General features: G+C 42.2%; 1 protein-coding gene across 1 annotated transcript in view; it reads left to right on the top strand.

Annotated features, from left to right (window-relative positions):
- The first annotated feature begins 12,628 nt into the window (after window positions 1–12,628).
- LOC119736506 (neural Wiskott-Aldrich syndrome protein-like) overlaps window positions 12,629–19,713 on the top strand; it is a 30,447-nt gene continuing 23,362 nt past the window's right edge. The window contains exons 1-2 of the mRNA XM_038210523.1: window positions 12,629–12,742; window positions 13,045–13,179. Of these exons, the coding sequence (XP_038066451.1) occupies window positions 12,629–12,742; window positions 13,045–13,179 (249 nt within the window). The remainder of the gene's footprint in view (window positions 12,743–13,044; window positions 13,180–19,713) is intronic.

Raw genomic sequence — 19,713 nt, 5'->3', positions numbered from 1 at the left:
GAAGATAAGAAAGAAAAAGGGAAGACGAAAACGTAAGTGGCTTTGCCAACTGATAGAATTTATCGATTATGTGCAGAAGTGCCCCGTGAACGGTTAGAAAGGGAGAGTGAGCCTAGTTCCATATCGACCTAAGAAATGCACTGTGAAACGCAAACAGGACCCAAGCTGCCACGTAGACATATGGAAACATTTTATCCGAAGGTGCCACCGACAACTCAGACAGACGCAAACTACACTCTCAGAAAAAATGCACAAGTTGTGTAAAATTCAACCATGTTTTATATGTACTATACGAACTCGCTTGTAATTGTGTAAATAGTTACATAATGCGTGTTGGGTAAAAGTTTTCTTGACAGTTGTGTAAAAGTTTACCTGATGTATGTGTAAATATATTTACACATTTATTAGGTAAAAGTACGAACTCGCTTGTAATTGTGTAAATAGTTACATAATGCGTGTTGGGTAAAAGTTTTCTTGACAGTTGTGTAAAAGTTTACCTGATGTATGTGTAAATATATTTACACATTTATTAGGTAAAAGACAATTAAGTAAACTTTGCATAACTTTCAGGTGAAACAATACCATAGTATCATGTACAATTTTGTTTTATAACGAAAACACAATTGTACATGATAATGTAGAATGGAAGCCCATCAAAACACGACCTGTTTCATTTTCATTCCCGAACTGTGCAGCATATCACAGCATATAGCTAAGTTGCAGAAACCATGACGTCTGTGACAACAGCCATTGTCGGTCTTTGAGATAACATTTTCCTCCAGCTCTTTGTGATTGTCATACCGCCTCCAATCCATAGCAGTTCTTGGACACTTTGCAAGATAAGAAACAACAGTACAGGATGCATAACTCATAGCCCACATCTCGTACGCGACCAACTCGTACACAGGACAACTCGTACTTGGACAAATTCGTACGCGGTCCAACTCGTACAGAGAACTAAACTCGTATACAAAATTGTATGTGGTCGGCGATTCTTGACTATGTCATGGGAACGGGGTATCGTTCAAGTTCTTTAGATTGGCTGGCATACGAGTGGGCTGTCGTACGAGTTGGTCCGCGTACGACATGTACGAGTTGTCTCGCGGCATGTTGGTTCACGTGCGAGTTGTATAATACGCGCAGTGGCCGGGTTAAACACTACTAATATTAAGAATATCCTGGGGATTTTATCGCACAAAGTGTCCAGGCGGTATAACAATCACAAGAGCTTCAGAAAAATGTTACCTTCAACGACCAAAATTAGCTGCGGTATATCCCCTCGTTGTTACAGACATCACGGTGTACTCCATCTTCACTAAAGCCCCTGTCACACTTTTGCGTATCCCAATTCCTTATGAGTTCCTTATCAACAATGTTCAATACGCAGCCGTACGATCAAAAACGTCGACATTTTTTGATTGCTTTGACATATGTGCGACGCACATCTAGCGAACAAGTAACGAATTCAGCGCATCCACTTCGTATGAGATGCGTATGAGTTGCGTATGCAGTGCGCAAGTTCGCCATTGGTGCGTTTCTCATAAGTTACGAATAAGTACAATGCGCTGCCCGCTCGCACGACGAGCGGTACTAATTCGTGCAATACGTCGCTATGTATACGTCCAATATAGGAGGTCAGCGTATTTTCGCGTATGAACGGCTTATCCCTCACGAACACATAGCGTACTCGTACCGCGCTCGACCGATGCGGGACCGATGCGCTGCGTACTTATAACTTATGACCTGCGTAACAGCGTACGCAGTGTAGTTTTGTGCATGCCCAAAACTATCCAGCGTACTGGGCCGTACCATGCGTATGCCTGCGTACATAAAACTTACATAAAACGATAGAGATGCATATGAGGTGCGTATTGTGCGTACGACTGCGTATGAAAAAAGTCAATGCGCAACTCATAAGGAATTAGGATACGCAGAAGTGTGACAGGGCCCTTATGCTGTGCTGTGCTAGCTGCATCGCGTCACCGCGTGTACGTTTTTACCTTGGTTTTTTAGTACGTTTAACCTAATTGCAGTACGTTTGTACATAATTAAGGTAAACTGACTGCTTTACTTATTCAATATGTATTTTACAATTTACATGTTTTCGAGGTCCTTTTCTCCGGCGAATTTTATCGAAATTGTGTATTATTTTACATGACATTTTTACCTAATTATTTTTTACGCATCTTTTTGAGAGTGTACCTGGCAGACAATCGGTGCCGACGGTTCCGCGTATTGTCTGCGCAGTCTGCGTAAGCTTCATTTCGATATGGACACCAGGCTTTAAGTTGGACCATCTAACACATTGCCAGTGTGTGCCTGGTGCTCATGCATAGACACTTCATGTATGTGCAGTCACATGCTCAAACCAGTGCACAAATGCCCAAATCTGTGACATAAACATGCAATTTCAAGATAAGTGTTTGATAACATTTTCCATAAAATTGTAAGATTATTTCAAATGTAAATCACAAATCCGACAAAATATTTTTAGATGTATATATTACTTCTTTTTCTCTTGAGTCATGACGCCCATTGTGGATCGGCCTCGGAAAAGGGTTTGGATGTAAGTAGGACTTGAGTTTCTTGTTTTATATTTGTGATATTTTTTAATTGGAATTTGAATTGACTTTTAGATCTTTTATTTTGCCGCCAAAACAAAAAAAGGTCAAGTTTGTTTTGGGCATTCCTATCACTGTCTCCCCCCCCCCCCCCCCCCCCCCCCCCCCCCACCTATTGATTTTCGGAGGCCTAAGTGTCTGGGAAAAAAAATAACCGGTCAACATTTCAGCACGCCTCCCTGAAAAAAATTCTGGATCCACCGTGCTAGCCCCCCAAAAATATTGGTTCTAGAACCGCGCCTGAGCTGCACAGGTTGTTGGCTCACCCGGTCTAGAGAGTGCACCCTACTCGGCTTGGCTTTGATTCTATATGCAAAAGAATTGTGACATCACACAGGGTCGTTTCAAATTGTGATGTGTCCACAGTGTTCCAAATTGAATACCCAATTTCAACCCAGTTACATTGAAAATATAACTAAAGGAACAACAAAATTGGGTAAGTGCTTCGAGTCAAGTGGCTAGATCACTTTTTCGACAAGATCGTGAACGACTGGTCCAAAGCACCGAACTTGGCAGATAGATTCTTATAGGCCTAGCCCCGAAAAAGATATTTAGAAGGGGGTGACGCCTGCCATACTTCAAAAAGGTTAATGGGTCTAGAACAAACGTTAGTGAATGTTCCTTTGAATTTTTGACCCCCAGTATAATGTGATGGACCCAGCCCTCCAGGACTGGTTGGAAAACCTCGGCAGGAATGAAAGCGAAATCCAGAAAAACGTGGAAGTCATCAATCAGTTTGTAGATGAACATGGAGGAATAAATGCTATTAAAAAAAAATTGGCTCGTAAGTAGATGCATAAAGTCTGAGTTTTCAAACAACTTCAGAAAGTTTATGGTATAGCACAAAATGTTGACTTTAAGGCTGAACCAAGGGGAACTACTTTCCCTTGAAAATAATCTAAACAATTTTTTATTTAGCTAAGATGGCATTTAACCCCACTTCACTGTTAAATACAATGGTCGAGTGTGAGGCAGGTTTCTGGTTTTCTCAAATCAGTGTGTACTATTATTCACATTGCACTGGATGCTCTGAAATGTTTACTAAATTCTGTGAGATGATTCAAAAGGTTTGGAATGGTGCTGCCCCTTTTTATAAATGCAGACCTGTGCTCCTGTATAGTAACGTATTTTTATGGCCTTGCTTTAAGTTACTTATAACAATAGGAACCTTACATGTGTAACTTTTCTTGTAGACCTCAAATCTTCTATGGTTAATTATTTCTTTTGTTTTTCCTATTCCTCAAGGGAGGTCAAGAATGCCTGCCCCTCCTCCCCCGCCCCCGTCTCCTGGCTCTGCTGCTCCGCCTGTCCCACCACGCAAATGTCTTGCTATCCCACCACCTCTCCCAAACCGTCGTCCTGCACTTAATCTCCCACCCTCATCCCGCCGTGGGGCACCACCCCCACCCCCACACTCGCACGCTCTGCCCCTGACGCCCCCCTCTATGGCCCCACCCAGCATGCTCTCCTGGCCAATGGCAGGATTGGCAGCCCTGGGTCCTCCACCCCCACCCCAATTCGGATGGGCTGTTGGAGCCGCTCCGCCCCCTCCCCCTATCAGAGTGGGAGGACAGACAGCCCCAGCCCGCAGAGAACGTTTTCTGGATCAGATTAGGGGAGGAAAAGCTCTAAAAAAGGTACGAAAAATCCGGTTTTATCAATATACCCTTGCCTTTCATAAAGTCAGTTGTTGTTCCAAGACAATGACAAAACAAAAAAATAACAAAAGTGCATAATAGTTATGTCCATCACATCAGAGGAACAATGACATGCCTTCAGGTGTAACATGAAATTCAGAATCTGTGTTATCATGGTTGGTTAAATGATTAAACAATTATATTGCTCACATACATCGTCAATCATAAGGCTTACACTCACTGTTGCTGAAAGAGCTTCTATAACGCTCGTTTATTAAAGCTGTCTTTCAATATTATTAGTATATTTGGTTCTCCAGTGTTTATTAGCTGCATATTATACAGAAATTGAATGCTTCGACAGGTCCAAAGCACCGAACTTGGCAGATAGATTCTTATAGGCTTAGCCCCGAAAAAGATATTTAGAAGGCGGTGACGCCTGCCATACTTCAAAAAGGTTAATGGGTCTAGAACAAACGTTAGTGAATGTTCCTATGAATTTTTGACCCCCAGGATAAAGTGGTGGACCAAGACCTCCAGAACTGGTTGAAAAAACTCGGTCTAGATGAAAGCCAAATCCAGGACAAGCAAATCGTGGAAGTCATCAATCAGTTTGAAGATGCTATTAAAGGGAAAATACAACATTTGCAAACATCAAAAAATAAAACTACCAAATCATTTTGAAATACCTTGCTGGACTGTTAGTGAATGACAGTGTAAAGCATCCTGTAAAATCATGGCACCTGGTATACTGTCATTTTCAAGAAAACTGGTATTTTTGTATCAATTTCCAACGCTGATCGGCCGATCAGCGTTGGAAAAAACTGGCTTTTTTCCCAAATACTGGCCCCAGTTGACCATCGCACTTGTTTGCAATCGATTACACACTTATGAACGGGTACAAGCCAGCTAGACTGGTTCCCTGACCTTACAATTCCCCAATATATGTAAACTGCTCTGTTTATTCTAAAATGGAGTCAGGGAACCAGACTACAGGAAAATGATTGTTTTTCTTGGTTTTTATAGCATTTTCGAACCCAAAACCTCAAAAAAGTCAGTGTAACTATATTTGCTATATATTTCCAACCCCCCAATTCCATCCATTTCTGAAAATTACAGCAAAAGCAAATGATGTATATTCCCTTTAAAGAAGCTTTGCGACACATATCAACTCAAAATATGGGTGCAGACCAGTAAATCGGTCCAAAATTGCCTACGCCGGCCAAATCACGATTTGCATGCCCTCAAAATCTTCAGTATTTGAGCAAGGTGTGGGCCATGAACTTGAGGGTTTGTAAAAAGTATAGGTGGAAGCCGTGCACAGGACTGGGAGCTTGCAGTTCTGTGTAATTTGGATGTAATTTGGACCCTAAAAATGCTCTATTTTGCAATGGAGTGTAGGCATCGTTTTCAAAATGGAGATGGGCTTCAGGACTATTTTCAAGGGTGACCATCTTCAGATGGAAATTTCTTCTAAAAGTCATCAGTTGACTCCCCCCAAAAAAAAATTAAAAAGAAAAAAAAGATGATGAAATAAGCTTTAATTTGATGTGTGTCTCGAACACCTTGGAGAGTTGTGAGTATTTTCTCCGAATTTTTGAATTGGGAGCATTTACCATTGGGGTCTATAGAAGTTTATTTACTGGTCTGCTACCATAATTATGCATGTTTAAATGCATGTTTGACTTTTTCAACATGCCGCCAGAGGGTGCTCTAACATTTGATGACGTCACCTGTAAAATGTTTGTACAGTCCTGTTATACATTTCTGAAGTACAGCCTAGGCAGACACTCACATCGTTGAAAGCAAGTTTGCATCTTCTGCCAATTTTAAATAATAAGGCACTTCCGTTGGTCATTCCGTTACCCAATATGTTTTTTGAAAGGTCACTTTAGGCAGACACTTAAATCGTTAAAAGCAATATCATATCTTTTTCCACTTTTAAATTATTAGGCACTTCCGGTTTCGACCGGACGCAAGGGTTACGTGATTTTACGCGCACAAGATAAAATGAAAATCATGTAATACCATGTCGATTCCCACTGCCCACTACACTCAAACTCCCGTTAGAGTTATGTACTGGCCTCTTTTGGCGCGCAATGGGGAAATCCCCATTGACATGTAGGCCTAATGCACAATACGGCACATGCGCAATGTCAGTGGTGAGAAAAACCCCATTCCTTTATACACTCACAATACAATATACATGAACATTGTATGTGCCGCGTGCAATCAATGATAACGCCGCTGTTTTCAAGGCGACATTAGGTTTGTACGCATGTCCGATAAAACGCCCCGTTGTTGCTGAATTGTAGCAAGACTAGAAAATCACTGCTTAATATCACGTTTTTATATTTCAAATAAGTTTGTTTATATTCCAGATAAAACAGTAAAGGACTATAATTTTGTATCAGATAAATTGACAAAAAAAAGGACAAAAAAAATTTATCAGATAGGACTGTGAACTTTTCAGCAAGACACTTGATTAAGAAACATCTGCATACAATTGTGATGTTCATTGTTCATTGTCGCTGTTGACTGTTGATTTTGATTGTTGATGTTGGTTATTGATGGTGATTGTTGATGATTGTTGATTGTTGATTTTATTGCCGATGTTGGCTGTTGATGTAGATTGTTGATGTTGCTTGTTGATGTTGACGTTGATTATTGTTTGTTGATGTTAATGTTGATTGTTGATATTGGTGTTGAGCTTGAGGGTTGAGGGCTGAAAAATAGCACGTGTAGTAATTATACAGGACATATTTTAAAAAGAGTCAAGTGAGGATCTGCACTTGTTTGCTGTTGTAGTGTAAACTTATCAAGTACAATCTTTACAAAACCGATACAGTTCAGACCAAATAAATTACAAAGTGTAATACATGTTTTTCCTTCAAAACATTTAATAGTTTTCCTGTATTATTCATATGTAGAAGCAAATCAATTGAAATGAAATGTTCAGCCAAGGCACGGACATCACAGCTTCAACACTGTAAATGAAGCAATTACAGAGCGCAGAACTTACAGAACATTTTAATTATCTATTGTAATAATGTATTACGACGATGTCATTATTAGGTTTTGTGTAGTTAATGTCATTATCAGATTTGAAATACTTGAAAGCTTTCTTATGTTATTCCTGGAATAAAGTTACATGAACAGACTAGTTTTGCAAACTACATCTCAAGTGACCTGGTGTATGCTTCTTATTAAACAACTTGCAAACTTATATTGTGTTACTTGTTACTGTTTATTGGTGTCACTTTATTTCAAAGGATTTCTTCTTATTGGACCTGATCACCCAGATATTTATATTCTTCAGTAGAACTACAGTACTATGTAAAACCATGGAGTGCTGCCCACTTCATTCAAACACCCGTTAGAACTACAGTACTATGTAAAATCGTGAAGTGCTGCCCACTTCATTCAAACACCCGTTAGAACTAAAGTACTATGTAAAACCATGGAGTGCTGCCAACTTCATTCAAACTCCCGTTAGAGTTATGTACTGCCCTCTTTGGACGAGCATACACTTCCAGTGGTGGGAAATTCCCATTGACAGGTAGGCCTAATGCACAATATAGCACATGCGCAATGTCAGTGGTGGGGAAACACCCATTCCCTTGTACATGCACAATACAATACACATGAACATTGTATGTGCCGCATGCAATCAATGTTATAACACCGCTGTTTTCAGGGCGACATTAGGTTTGTGCGCGTGTTGGGCCATGGATTATCGCAAACTTTCCAAACATGCACCTCAACTCAAAATGCATTTTATGACGTCACCTGTTATATTTTTTTAAAGTACAGCCTAGGCAGAAAACCACATCGTTGAAAGCAAGTTCACATCGATTTCAAATTATAAGGCACTTCCGGTTTCGATCGGAAGGAAGGGTCACGTGATTTTGCACTTGATACCAAAAATGAAGACCCTGCAATATTGTATCGATTGTCATAAAAACAAAATCACATCTGTAGCAGTTTATTAGGTTTTGGGCTATGAGTCCAAAACCTACTGTTATTCTATGAGTTTACTATTATTTTTAGGTGTCGAGACTTGAGCCCAACACCTATTGGTTTTGTAAGAATTTACTTTTTTTTTTCTTCTCAGCATATTCTCAGCAAATCCTTCTCCAGAACTGTTTGGAAAAATGGAAACATACATGAACTTCATTTGTCAATACATGAATGCCCAATCCACGCAGATGTGTTTTTTGCAATTACGTCATCATGACGTCATCATGGGTCACGTGACGTCACTTGAAAGTTTAATCTTTATTTATTTATTTAATCTTTGAAATTCCATATAAATCAACCGTGAGAGACCGGAACCTGAAATTTGCATGGAATCGACATGGTAATACATGATCTTTATTTTATCCTGTGCGCGTAAAATCACGTGGCCCTTCCTTCCGGTCGAAACCGGAAGTGCCCAATAATTTAAAAGTGGAAAAAGATATGAACTTGCTTTTAACGATTTAAGTGTCTGCCTGGATTGACCTTTCAAAAAAATAATGGGTGATGCCATGAAGTGTTGGAGCGCCCTCTAGCGGCAGGTTAAAAAACGTCAAAAACGCATTTTCACTTGAAGTCTGTTGCGAAGTTTGCGGTAATCGCTTCAAAATTAATGTATATGATGACCATAATGCAGACAACACCTGTGCACGAAAAAAAAAAATGATTACGTCATCAGACCGGAAGTTACAATAAAAAGACCTTTAAACCTTAAAAAATTGCTAGAAAATATACCGTGATAGATAATAATGAAGATTTGGCTGTATACAGCACAGTAAATATAGCTCTTGAGGTTTCTGGTAATGACTCACAATGACGTCATCAAGTATCATATTATTACAAGCAATCAAACATTTTTAGATTTAATCTTTGAAAATCAATATAAAATCAACTGCAACAGATTTGATTTTTTTTTTTGGCAATCGATATAATATTGCAGGGTCGTAATTTTTGGTATTAAGTGCAAAATCACGTGACCCTTCCTTCCGGTCGAAACCGGAAGTGCCTTTCAAGAAAGGCCACTCATCGCAAGAACTTAGATGTATAGTGAGAAGTCTTGAACTGACCTCCCTCGCCTCCTCGCTGCGTCCTCGCATATAGACAACCCCTCCCCCACCCCCATCGGAATACATGTATAACGATTAGGTGCTAGAGGATTTTGACTGGTGTGCCTCGATCTCCGGCAGGTATAATACAGTCGCACACCTTTCGCTGCCCCTTCAAGGTTGTCAAGTAAGTAGCTGTGTAGAATATGAAAACGACGCTGATTGACAATTTAAAGTATACTGCGGGCGTGTTTTGAAGGCTGCACCCCTAGACATTATGTCTATGACTGCAGCCTTATATAAGCGCTTGCGTTATCCGTTACGTCACGTACACACGTGTGGGTTCAAATGATCTCTATATGAAAAGACCGCGCGATGCCCGAACAATATGGAAATTCTGGAAGCATCGTTATTTGCCACAAATACTTGTATACATAGAGTCTAGTAACGCGACATCGAAATCTCATAAGTAATCTTTGAAAGGAGTTATTCTGAATTTGACTCTTCAAAATTGAAAACAATGCGTCGCACGTTAACCACGTCAACTGTAGTTCTTTAAGGCCTAAATCTACTAAATCGTGGGATATTTAAATAAAAAAACACCAGGGGCTACGATTGCGCAAGGCATGGTGGGAACCAACATGGTACAGCAATAGATCGTACCCACGGGAACGAGGTTGGATCTGGCGACTAATATCGCCAGATCATGACCAGAATGTTTAAAAACGTGATTTGCAGAACTAGTTATGACTCCGAGTAACCATCAGACTCGGACTATTTTCAGACGTGAAATAATATGAATTTCTCCAGCTTGACTAACAATCCTGGCAATTATTTGGTATTATTTTGTCATTTTTTCCTCATTTTTTTTTTGTTTACAGTACTTGTCGAAATTATCAAAGTTGGACTTTGAAAACCGGAATTTTTAAGAATCTAAAAATAATCGCGGCAAAATGCTTGCGCAAGCGTACGACGAATGGAATAATGTACGACATAATGTTATGTACATGTCCACAACTGATAAATCCCCCGTCTCCACACTGAATTCTATGATTTCCACATTGTCTGGTTCGCTTTGTACACGTCTAGCACTTTGAACTCGGTCAACATGACTCCACCTACTATAGTAACTGCTGATATTGTGCGGGAGTGTTCCTCAAAAAAAATGGCGAATCCTCCGGGGCAACGAAGTAAGCCAGCGGACGTAAATGTCCCTTCGAAACTACTCAGCAAATCTGAAAATGACCAAGTAGTTAACCTTCTTGGAAGCGGGTGTTTGGTGAGTTCTGTTTTAGTTGATAATGGAAATTTAAAGGGTAAAGTGACCGATATTTTCAGGAGGTAAAGGGGAAGGAGAAAATGATCTGTCAACTCAACAGTAACGAGCGGCTGCCGGTCGATTCGCCCCATTTTTAACTGATCAAAAATGCGTTTCTGTGGTAGAGGTGCAGTTTAGGACACCATTTTTACTATTTAAAAATGACCGTTTTGCGAATGATTGTCAATTCTAAAATTATTTTTGTGGTCACTTTCAAGTCTTTTTGTTTTATTTAAGTTTTTTTCATAATGTGAGCAGTAGGGGCCTACTTTGGACGAAAATACGGTGTTTTGCGGTTCCGTGCGCGAGTCACATCAATTCATAGCAATCTCCACACAGAGGGAGAAAAGAGGCAGAAAACGGTTCACATCTGGTATTCTAGTATTAGAATAGCAGAAAAACAGATTGAACGTATTTGAATTGTCCATTTTTGTAGTATAGGTAGTCTTTCTCGCTCACTTTTCTATTAGAAATATGAAAAGGTCACATTGATAGAAATAATTATATGGATATTGATAGGCTGCAGCTGGGGATTAAAAAATGTCAGCACAGTTTGACCTATAGTATGGATGAGAATGAATATGAAATAGGAAGGTTAAACATTTTAGATTTGGTGTACAAGCCGTGAGTTATGAATTTATTGCAAACGATGTTAAAAATCGCGTGAGAATTACCAGCTGTTGTTACCGCCCAGTAAACATGCAGCCCAAAAAATCCGTCCGCCGAGCTCACGAATACAAGTTTAATAAACACTCAAATTATTCTACAGGGTGTTTCATTTAAAAGGAAACCCGACTTTGAAGAACCAGTATGGACAGACTGAATGTTTACTGACTATAAAACTGTTATCATCTGAAAGCGTAATCAATGATACCTTGTTTACATTTCCAGGGTCATGCATCACTAGCGCCACTGTCATAAGATTTTGATGCAAAATTGCAGTTGGTTCACTTTCATGTCTAATACAACAGGCATGGTGTGCATTAGAATAAGTATTCAAGAAGAAGACATGAGTGCATAACATGAAACCAACAGACAAGTCGGGTTGGTTTCAAAACTGGATTTTATTGCTTGTCATGAATTTCTCATTTTGACCAAGCCACGTTCAAAACAATATGCCATGTTCCCGACATTCAAGCCATTTCACAGACATGTTCGTAACAATAGGCACATCGTGCCCAGTGGTTTTTTTTTTGTGAAAGTGAACCAACTGCATTTTTGCATCCAGTTTTCAAGACAATGGAGCTCACTGATGCATGACTCAGAAAACCTAAACAGTATCATTGAAAAGCATAGAGATTACGCTTTTCAGATGATACCAGTTTTATAGCCAGTAAACGTATCGTCTGTCCATACTCATTCTTTGAAGTTGGGTTTCCTTTTTTTGAAACACCCTGTATATTATTAGAGAGTTCTCAGATCCATGGAATTGGAAATTAAAAAGACATTGCAATGCTCCTCTCGCCTGGACTTAAGGCTTCCAATTCCAAGCATTTTGGGTGGAATTGGGTCCAAAATTAAAGTGGCGCTATTTAGCCACGATGTGGAGGGATCCGATCCTTTTCAAGATGGCTACTTTTCCACTTTGGGAAACATCACTCGTTTTAGGGGTCGTCTTCTTTGGGTGAGAATTTCTCGAAAAGTCATCCGTCAACCCACAAAAAAAATAAAAGAAAATGAAAGGTGACATGTTGATCATCATTTTCTGTACAGCCCGAACACCTGTGAGAGTTCAGAGTATTTTAAAAAGAATTTTGAAGTATTGGCATTTATCACTGGTGTCTATATGGGAATTCATAGGCCTACTGGGCTGAACCCCTGTGACACTATATACGCCCTGGATAGGGCCTAATTGGGCTACCAAACTATTATTTGCAATTATCATTTAAATGTAGAATATAAACGTCCACACAACCATCGTCTTTTATTCTTTCGAAAACAAATTTTGGGGATCCAAATATTGACTCTAAAAAATCGTGATTCCAGTCGCACATGTTCCGCCAGTGCATCGTGTGCTGCGGACGTTCTGCGGACGTGCTGTGTTCACACGAAGGACGGTGGTATGTACCTGCAAGAAGGAGAAAACGGGCGTACGGCTGGAAATACGTATGCGTATGCCACAAAATGTCCGCCGCGTCAGAAGTAAACAACTGGGTTTTTGTATTCGTCTTTTCAAGATCTGTGCGTGACTTTTTATTTGTTTCTTAGTTTTTCCTAAAATTAAAATTTTCTTCCCTATACCGACAATCGTTTGGGAAATCAGAGCTTTTGTTCACCAACATGGGGTTTATTATGCGACGCAACGTGCACAGATAAAAGCACATAGTTGATGCCACTAACGGTTATTGTTTGAGTTAACCTAATTTAAAAAGTATTTTGTCCCTTTCATTTTTTTTAATGAAACATAGACTTTGGCAACAGCTGTAGTGCAGGTGTTTTTGGCCCAGCCTCCCAACTCCTGGACCAAGAGATGCTGTGGTGTGGCATGCTTTGTCAAGGACAACAGCGTACGCTCATACTTCATCAGAGTCTACGATATTGTGGTAAGTCTAGTCCAGTCGTTATATCTTCTCTTTTGTTAGAAAAGACGCATCCGATCATAACTGGTATTTGAGGGTTATGAAGAAAAAATGCTTACACTGTGCATGTGGCGAAACGTGAAAGGACTTAGAGCCAGCTTATTCTTAATGTATTTTCATTGCATGCTGTGGTATATTCCCCGTAAATTGTAAGAGACGTACTCACATAATCGGAAAAAAAACCGACAAAACCATACCAAACTGAAAGTAACGTACAATTTGTATTCCTTCACGTTCCACGCAACATCTGTTTACATTTCCAACCATGGAGGGCGCTATACCACAAATGCATGTAGACACAACATCTCCCCTCCTCTTTAAGAAAGACCTAGAGTTACAACTGTATTAAGTAAAATGAGCAACAAACTGTGAATTTTGTGTTTTCAACTTGCAAGCCTTAATTCTTCTCAAAACCCAAAGTAACTTAGCAAAAGTTCACAGTTCCCTAGTGAATAATATGGTGAATCTAGTGTCCGATAAGATTTATCTGTCCCAATTTCATGAGTCCATATTATCCTGGATTTAGTCATTTAACTGCTTGACTGATGGTACATATGTATGAAAGGGTCTGGGCTACATGTCATAATCTTTTGACCACACTGGGGGATTTCGAGGGTCGAACTTGACCATCCCCGGCCACAGGCTTGTTCTCTGCTGTGGAATTTTGAATGCCATTTGAGCTTGAACCCTGTGCCATAAATTCTACAGGGCATAGACTTAGTTTTGAAGCGTTCCAGACTCTTCCGTCCTCTAACACATAAGTAAATGGTCCCTTAGTGTTGACAATCTTCTGTGGAGTACAGAATTTGGTTGTCCCCTGTATTGTTTGGTCGTTTCACGCGAACAAAGTCTTCTGGTTTGAACTTTGGATTTACGGCACCACGCTTTGAGTCAGTGTAGTTGCGAGATTTTTCATGTCTCTGTGCAACACGACTGCGAAGTTTAGCATCATCCTGATGCGGTAGTTTATCGTGGCGAATGTTCATACGCGTGATCAGCTTCCGATTGTGCAGTAGTTCGGATGGTGACTTCCCTGTTGTCTGGTGTGGCGTTGAACGATAGGCAGTGAGTAGTTCAGGCGCGGTTCTGGGGGGGGCTAGGGGGGCTGTATCCCCCAAAAATTTTTGTCTAGCCCCCCCCCAAAAAAAAAAATTAAATTCCGCAAAAAAAAAATTGCATTAGCAAAAAGAAGGATTGTGATGTACATGCGAACGGTCTCCCCCTAAAGAAGAAATAGCTGTGACAAGGGTGCATTAGTTAATATAGTGTGAATGATTTTAGGATTTCATTGGCGCTCCCCATTGACAATATGGCATGCGAACGGTCTCCCCCTAAAGAAGAAATAGCCGTGACAAGGGTGCATTAGTTAATATAGTGTGAATGGTTTTAGGATTTCATTGGCGCTCCCCATTGACAATATGGCATGAGCCCCCCCCCCCCCCCCCCCCCAGGTCCCTCTGGCAACGGCACAAGTTGGAGTGGAGCAGTCCGAGTTCGGGCAGTTTCGTCATTGGATTGGTAGGTGAAGCAATTGCGTATGGTCTCTACAACTATGCGATCCATGCAAGGCCACCAGTAACAGTCACGGAGGCGTTGTTTACAAGTTGCGATTCCCTTGGTGCGCCTCGTGAGCAAGTGAAATGAGGTTGTTCTGCAGACTCTCTGGCATCACGAAACGATCGCCGCGCATGAGACAGTTCTCTGCAACTGACAGTTCATCGCGAATCATCGAGTACGGCTGAAGTAATCCATCAATAGCTTTTTTTGTTAGGCCAGCCATTGATGACATACGAAATAAATTACTCGCTGGAGGGTAGGATCTGCTGAAACCGCTTGTTGCAGGTCGGTTTTGTTCACTGTATGATGACTTTCTCGTCATCATCTTGAACTGGGACGGTAGTATGTAGGGGAAGGCGCGAAAGTGCGTCGGTTACTTTGTTGTGAACACCTGGCTGGTACTCTACAGTGTAATCAAATCGTAGCAAGCGAGCAGCCCAACGAGTGATTCTCATGGACTGACGTCCTGTTCCGCATGTAGATAGGAGAGTAGTAAGTGACTGATGATCAGTACGCAGAGTGAAGTGGCGGCCAATAGATACTGGAACCACTTCTCACAGGCCCAAACACAGGCCAAGGCCTCTTTTTCACCAACAGAGTAGTTTCGTTCAGCTGTGGTGAGTGTTCGTGATGCGAACGCGATAGGTGATTCAGAGTTTCCTTTCATCACCTGAAGTAGTACGGCCCCAAGGCCGTAAGCTGCAGAGGCGTCAGTAGACACGATCACTGGCAAATCAGGATCGAAGAAGCGTAGTGTGACACAGTTAGCGATGAGTTCTTTCACCGTGTGAAAGCTGTGTTGCACATCCGGCGTCCAGGAGAATGGCACATCTTTTCGAGTGAGTGCGCGTAACGGCTCGATAACTGTGGAGTAGTTTGGTACGAACCGAGCATAGTACGATGCTAACCCCAAGAATGAGCGTAGTGTAGTGACGTCAGTGGGGCATGGCGCGTGTAGAATTGCCTCAACGTGGGAAGGTTCAGGCTGTATAATCCGTTACCTGACACGACATGTCCGAGAAATCGTAGTGAAGCAACGTTGAACTGGCACTTGTTGTATGTGTCAGGTCCTGTAGACGTTGGAGTACTGCAGTGAGGTTCTTGTCGTGTTCTGCCTGGTCACGACCGTAGCAAACGACATCATCCAGGTAACACTGAACCCCTGGTAGTCCAGCCAAAACTGTGCTCATGAGTTTCTGAAAGGCGGCAGATGCCGATGCAAGTCCAAAGCAAACTCGCTTGAACCGGAAAAGTCCCTCCGGAGTAATAAATGCAGTCAAATCACGCGATTCCTCTGCAAGCAGAAGCTGGTGGTAGGCAGAGTTAAGGTCGAGGGTAGTGAATACCGTAGCACCCCGAAGTTCGGAGAAAAATTCCTGTATGTCGGGCAGTGGGAATTTGTCGATGACGACTGCCTGGTTGACTTGCCGCAAGTCCACACACAACCGAATTGCGCCTGATTTTTGTAAGACACAATTCGCTCGATTATGTCCTCACTTTCCAACCGCTGTAGTTCTGCTTTGACTTGATCGCGAACTGCGAAGGGTAGTCGCCTCAACCTCTGTTGAGACGATGTAACGTCGGGTCGCGTCTTGACGCGATGGACAAACCCGCGAGCCAAACCCACTTTCCCTTCAGTAAGTCAGGGAACAAAGCGCGAATGGATTGAGCGTACTGTTCTACTATAGGCATAAGGTTTGCTGGTAGGTGTAGGTGTACATGTACATTGTAGTTGCAGGTGTAGCTGTAGGTGTAGGCGTATGTGTAGGCGTAGTTGCAGGTGCAGACGACACCTTGTGAACTGGTACGTGCACTACCTTATCTTGCTTGAGTGTAAGCGAAAGGCTGCGGATAATGTCCAGCCCAAAAATCGGATCTCCAGATTCTGCGACGTAAAATTCTGCTGGGACATGATGACTGTCACCAAGGCAGACTGAAGTGCGGAAACATCCCTTGATGGCTATTGGCTGATGGGAGTAGGTTGTGAGCTTTGCCCGAGGGGGTAGTAGAGCCTCGCGAAGGAAGTATTTGTCGAATGTGACAAGTGGCAGGATGGAAACTGGTGAACCAGTATAGATAATCATTAGCACCTTGATGTCGCGACCCAAAGTGAGTGTACATGTGATGCTGGCCGACTGAGGTGTACCTACACTGTTCACGGTAAGTACATGTAGTTCAGTGTCACTATTATCATCCTCAAAACCTAGTTGTCTAACTTGTCCTGAAGACTTTACACACACGTGCAAAGTGCCCCATTTTGTTGCATTTGGAACACTCCACATTCTTAGCTTTACAGTTAGGAAAGTTCGCTTTGTGGCTTGGACTTCCACAACGATAGCATTGTACTGTAGTTGTGCGTTGTGTAGAAGTAGTAGGGGTATTGGGCTTACCATGTCCCTGTGCGTGTGAAGTACGTGGCTGACGATCATATCGACGGGACTTTGAAACACTTGGCTTTTGCTTGAGACGTGTAGCATGCACAGTACTGTCCGAAGCTTGGGAAGAATCGAAGCTTGCAGCACTGTTGGAGATGGACTTGGATTTGCGAAAAGCTGACTCCATTTTGTTGACTCCGTGTCAATGCAGATGACAAAGTCAATTTGGACTCAAGCAGCAATCTCTCACGGATCCTTGAGGAGCATGTTTTCTCCACCAGCTGGTCACGAATCTTCTCATCAGCGAGTGGTCCGAAGTCGCATGCCACCGCCAGTTGACGTAAGGCATGACATATTGTTCCACAGGCTCATCCGTCCATCGAGCCCGCTGCCGAAATCTGTAACGCTCGGCGACAACATTCACCGTCGGCTGGAAATGAGCCTGTAATCGGGCAAATGTGTCCGTGTACGTAGATTGGGTTGTAGCGGTTCCATACGTACTAGCTGGATGACGGCGAATTCGTAGCCGAAGTAGTATAGGCAAAGTTCCAAAAATCCGCTGACCTTCAGGTCCCAAACAGTGCAAAAGCAAAGCCCGTTTGCGTTCATCGGAGTATTTCTCAGCCCCGCTAGCGATAATGTATGTTTCGAACAAACCACGCCACTGTTTCCACGGCAAAGGCGGCGTTCCTGGGGAATTAAGGAACGGTGGAGGTGGATGCAAGTGGGCCATATTCTCGTCGCCAAAATATGTGGTATATTCCCCATAAATTATATGAAAAGTACTCACATAATCGAAAAAACTACACAACTTTGCCAGGCTGAAAGTAACATCCTCTTACATTTCCAACCATGGAGGGCGCTATACCACAAATGCATGTAGTCACAACACATGCATTGTGACTGAGCGGAGCTTAGCTTCCATTAGCTAGCTGCTACGTGCTTGGCATTGGTTGGCCTAGGCGCGTAGACAAGTACTGTATGCAAGGCAGGCAGACGTCACCCGATACGTTGAGCGCTATAGTTGAGCTGCGGAATGCGAGCAGACGTAGACAGGAAGTAGGTTAATTCGTTTGCTCTTCGTTTGTGCAATGCTTATGCCCGGTTGGTAAAATTAAGTTGTGTGATCTGTACTCTGGCATAGCTAAGGGTTGGATATGTAAGGCTTTAAAGGAAACATGCTGTCCAAAATTTTCATAACGTATTTTATTTTATATATACATTCATTTATGTGTATTAAATGTGAATTAAAAGCAGAACTGGTTCTGGTGTACGTTTAGTGTGGTAATTTGCCGTCCAAAATTGAACCCCCCCTTTTTGATTTTCGCGGCAACTCCAAATGAGGGCGCTGTTCATGACATAAACAAAGGCAGAGAAATCCAGGGCCCGTAAATGACGTCTGGGTACGAGACGGATTAGCGAAGCTACTGTGCTGTGTGCAGCCGCCGCGTACCCGTACGTGGCATTATATGCACACGTACGAATGTGTCTACATGGGATATGTACAGTACACACGTACACGAGGACGTGCCACGGTGCCACCGTTGTCGAATGAACACAACGACGACCGTCATGACCGTAAAAGTTCCGAAGACCGTCCTCTTCTTTCCTTAGCGAATCCGATGAAAATGGTACAGATTCGTCCGATTCGAATCAGAGTTCTAATGATTCAGACACTGACTCGATGTTTTTTTAGGGGCATGCCCAAGTTGCTGTACAGACCAGCATCAAAACACGACGGCTCAAAGTGCAGCGCAGAGGGCCGCGAACTCACTGGGCCCGGACCACTTTGCTCTGGTATTTACCTTCACTTTGGCTCTCCAAATGCTCCGATATTTCGGATTTACTGGAAACAAATGAAGGCTTACTCCATCCTTGGTAGTTTTGCTACACCCAGCAGCCACACACCGTGTCGGCATGGCCGAAAATCGGGTGTTATTTCTCCTCGATTCCGAACGAAACACCAGAAAAACTTTCAGTGCCGCAATGTATATGTACATGTATTATGATGCACGCCGCAATGCCGGTGTAGCGTGAATATCCGACTCCATGAAATGTGGACTCATTGGTAGTACTGCGCACGCGTGAGTACGATACTATGCTATTTTTAGGATCGTTTCGGGAGAGTGACCTGTCACGTGCGAGGGATCAACCAATAATAAGGAAATAGGGGTCCGATTTTAATAGGAGTCGGATTTTCATGTGACACCGGTGCCCCCGCAGCGCGGCAAGTTTCTGCCTTCGCTTGCGTCATACCCCTCGCGAAGTTTTATGTTAATGAAGCTTCCCTTTGTGGGGCGGAGTAGTTTGACCAAACATGTTCACAAATTATTTTCCCCCATTTATCTTAGAAAATAAACAACGCCATACACAAGATATTGTTAAGAACATCATCCTTTATTGATTTAAGCAAAAAAAATGCAATCAAAATTTTATTTCATGTTCCCTTTAATTAGCTGTACGTAGCTGATGCTAGCTTGCATGGTTGATGCGCTGCGAATATTAGCTGTACTATTGTACATTGCTTAGCCTATGCTGTTGCGTTGCTTATGATGTTGTACATTGC

The sequence above is a fragment of the Patiria miniata genome, unplaced genomic scaffold, assembly GCF_015706575.1.
Source record: "Patiria miniata isolate m_02_andy unplaced genomic scaffold, ASM1570657v1 HiC_scaffold_3, whole genome shotgun sequence".
In the NCBI taxonomy this organism is placed as follows: Eukaryota; Metazoa; Echinodermata; class Asteroidea; order Valvatida; family Asterinidae; genus Patiria; species Patiria miniata.
Note: the sequence above shows the minus strand (reverse complement) of the source record. Positions and strands in the feature narration are given on the sequence as shown.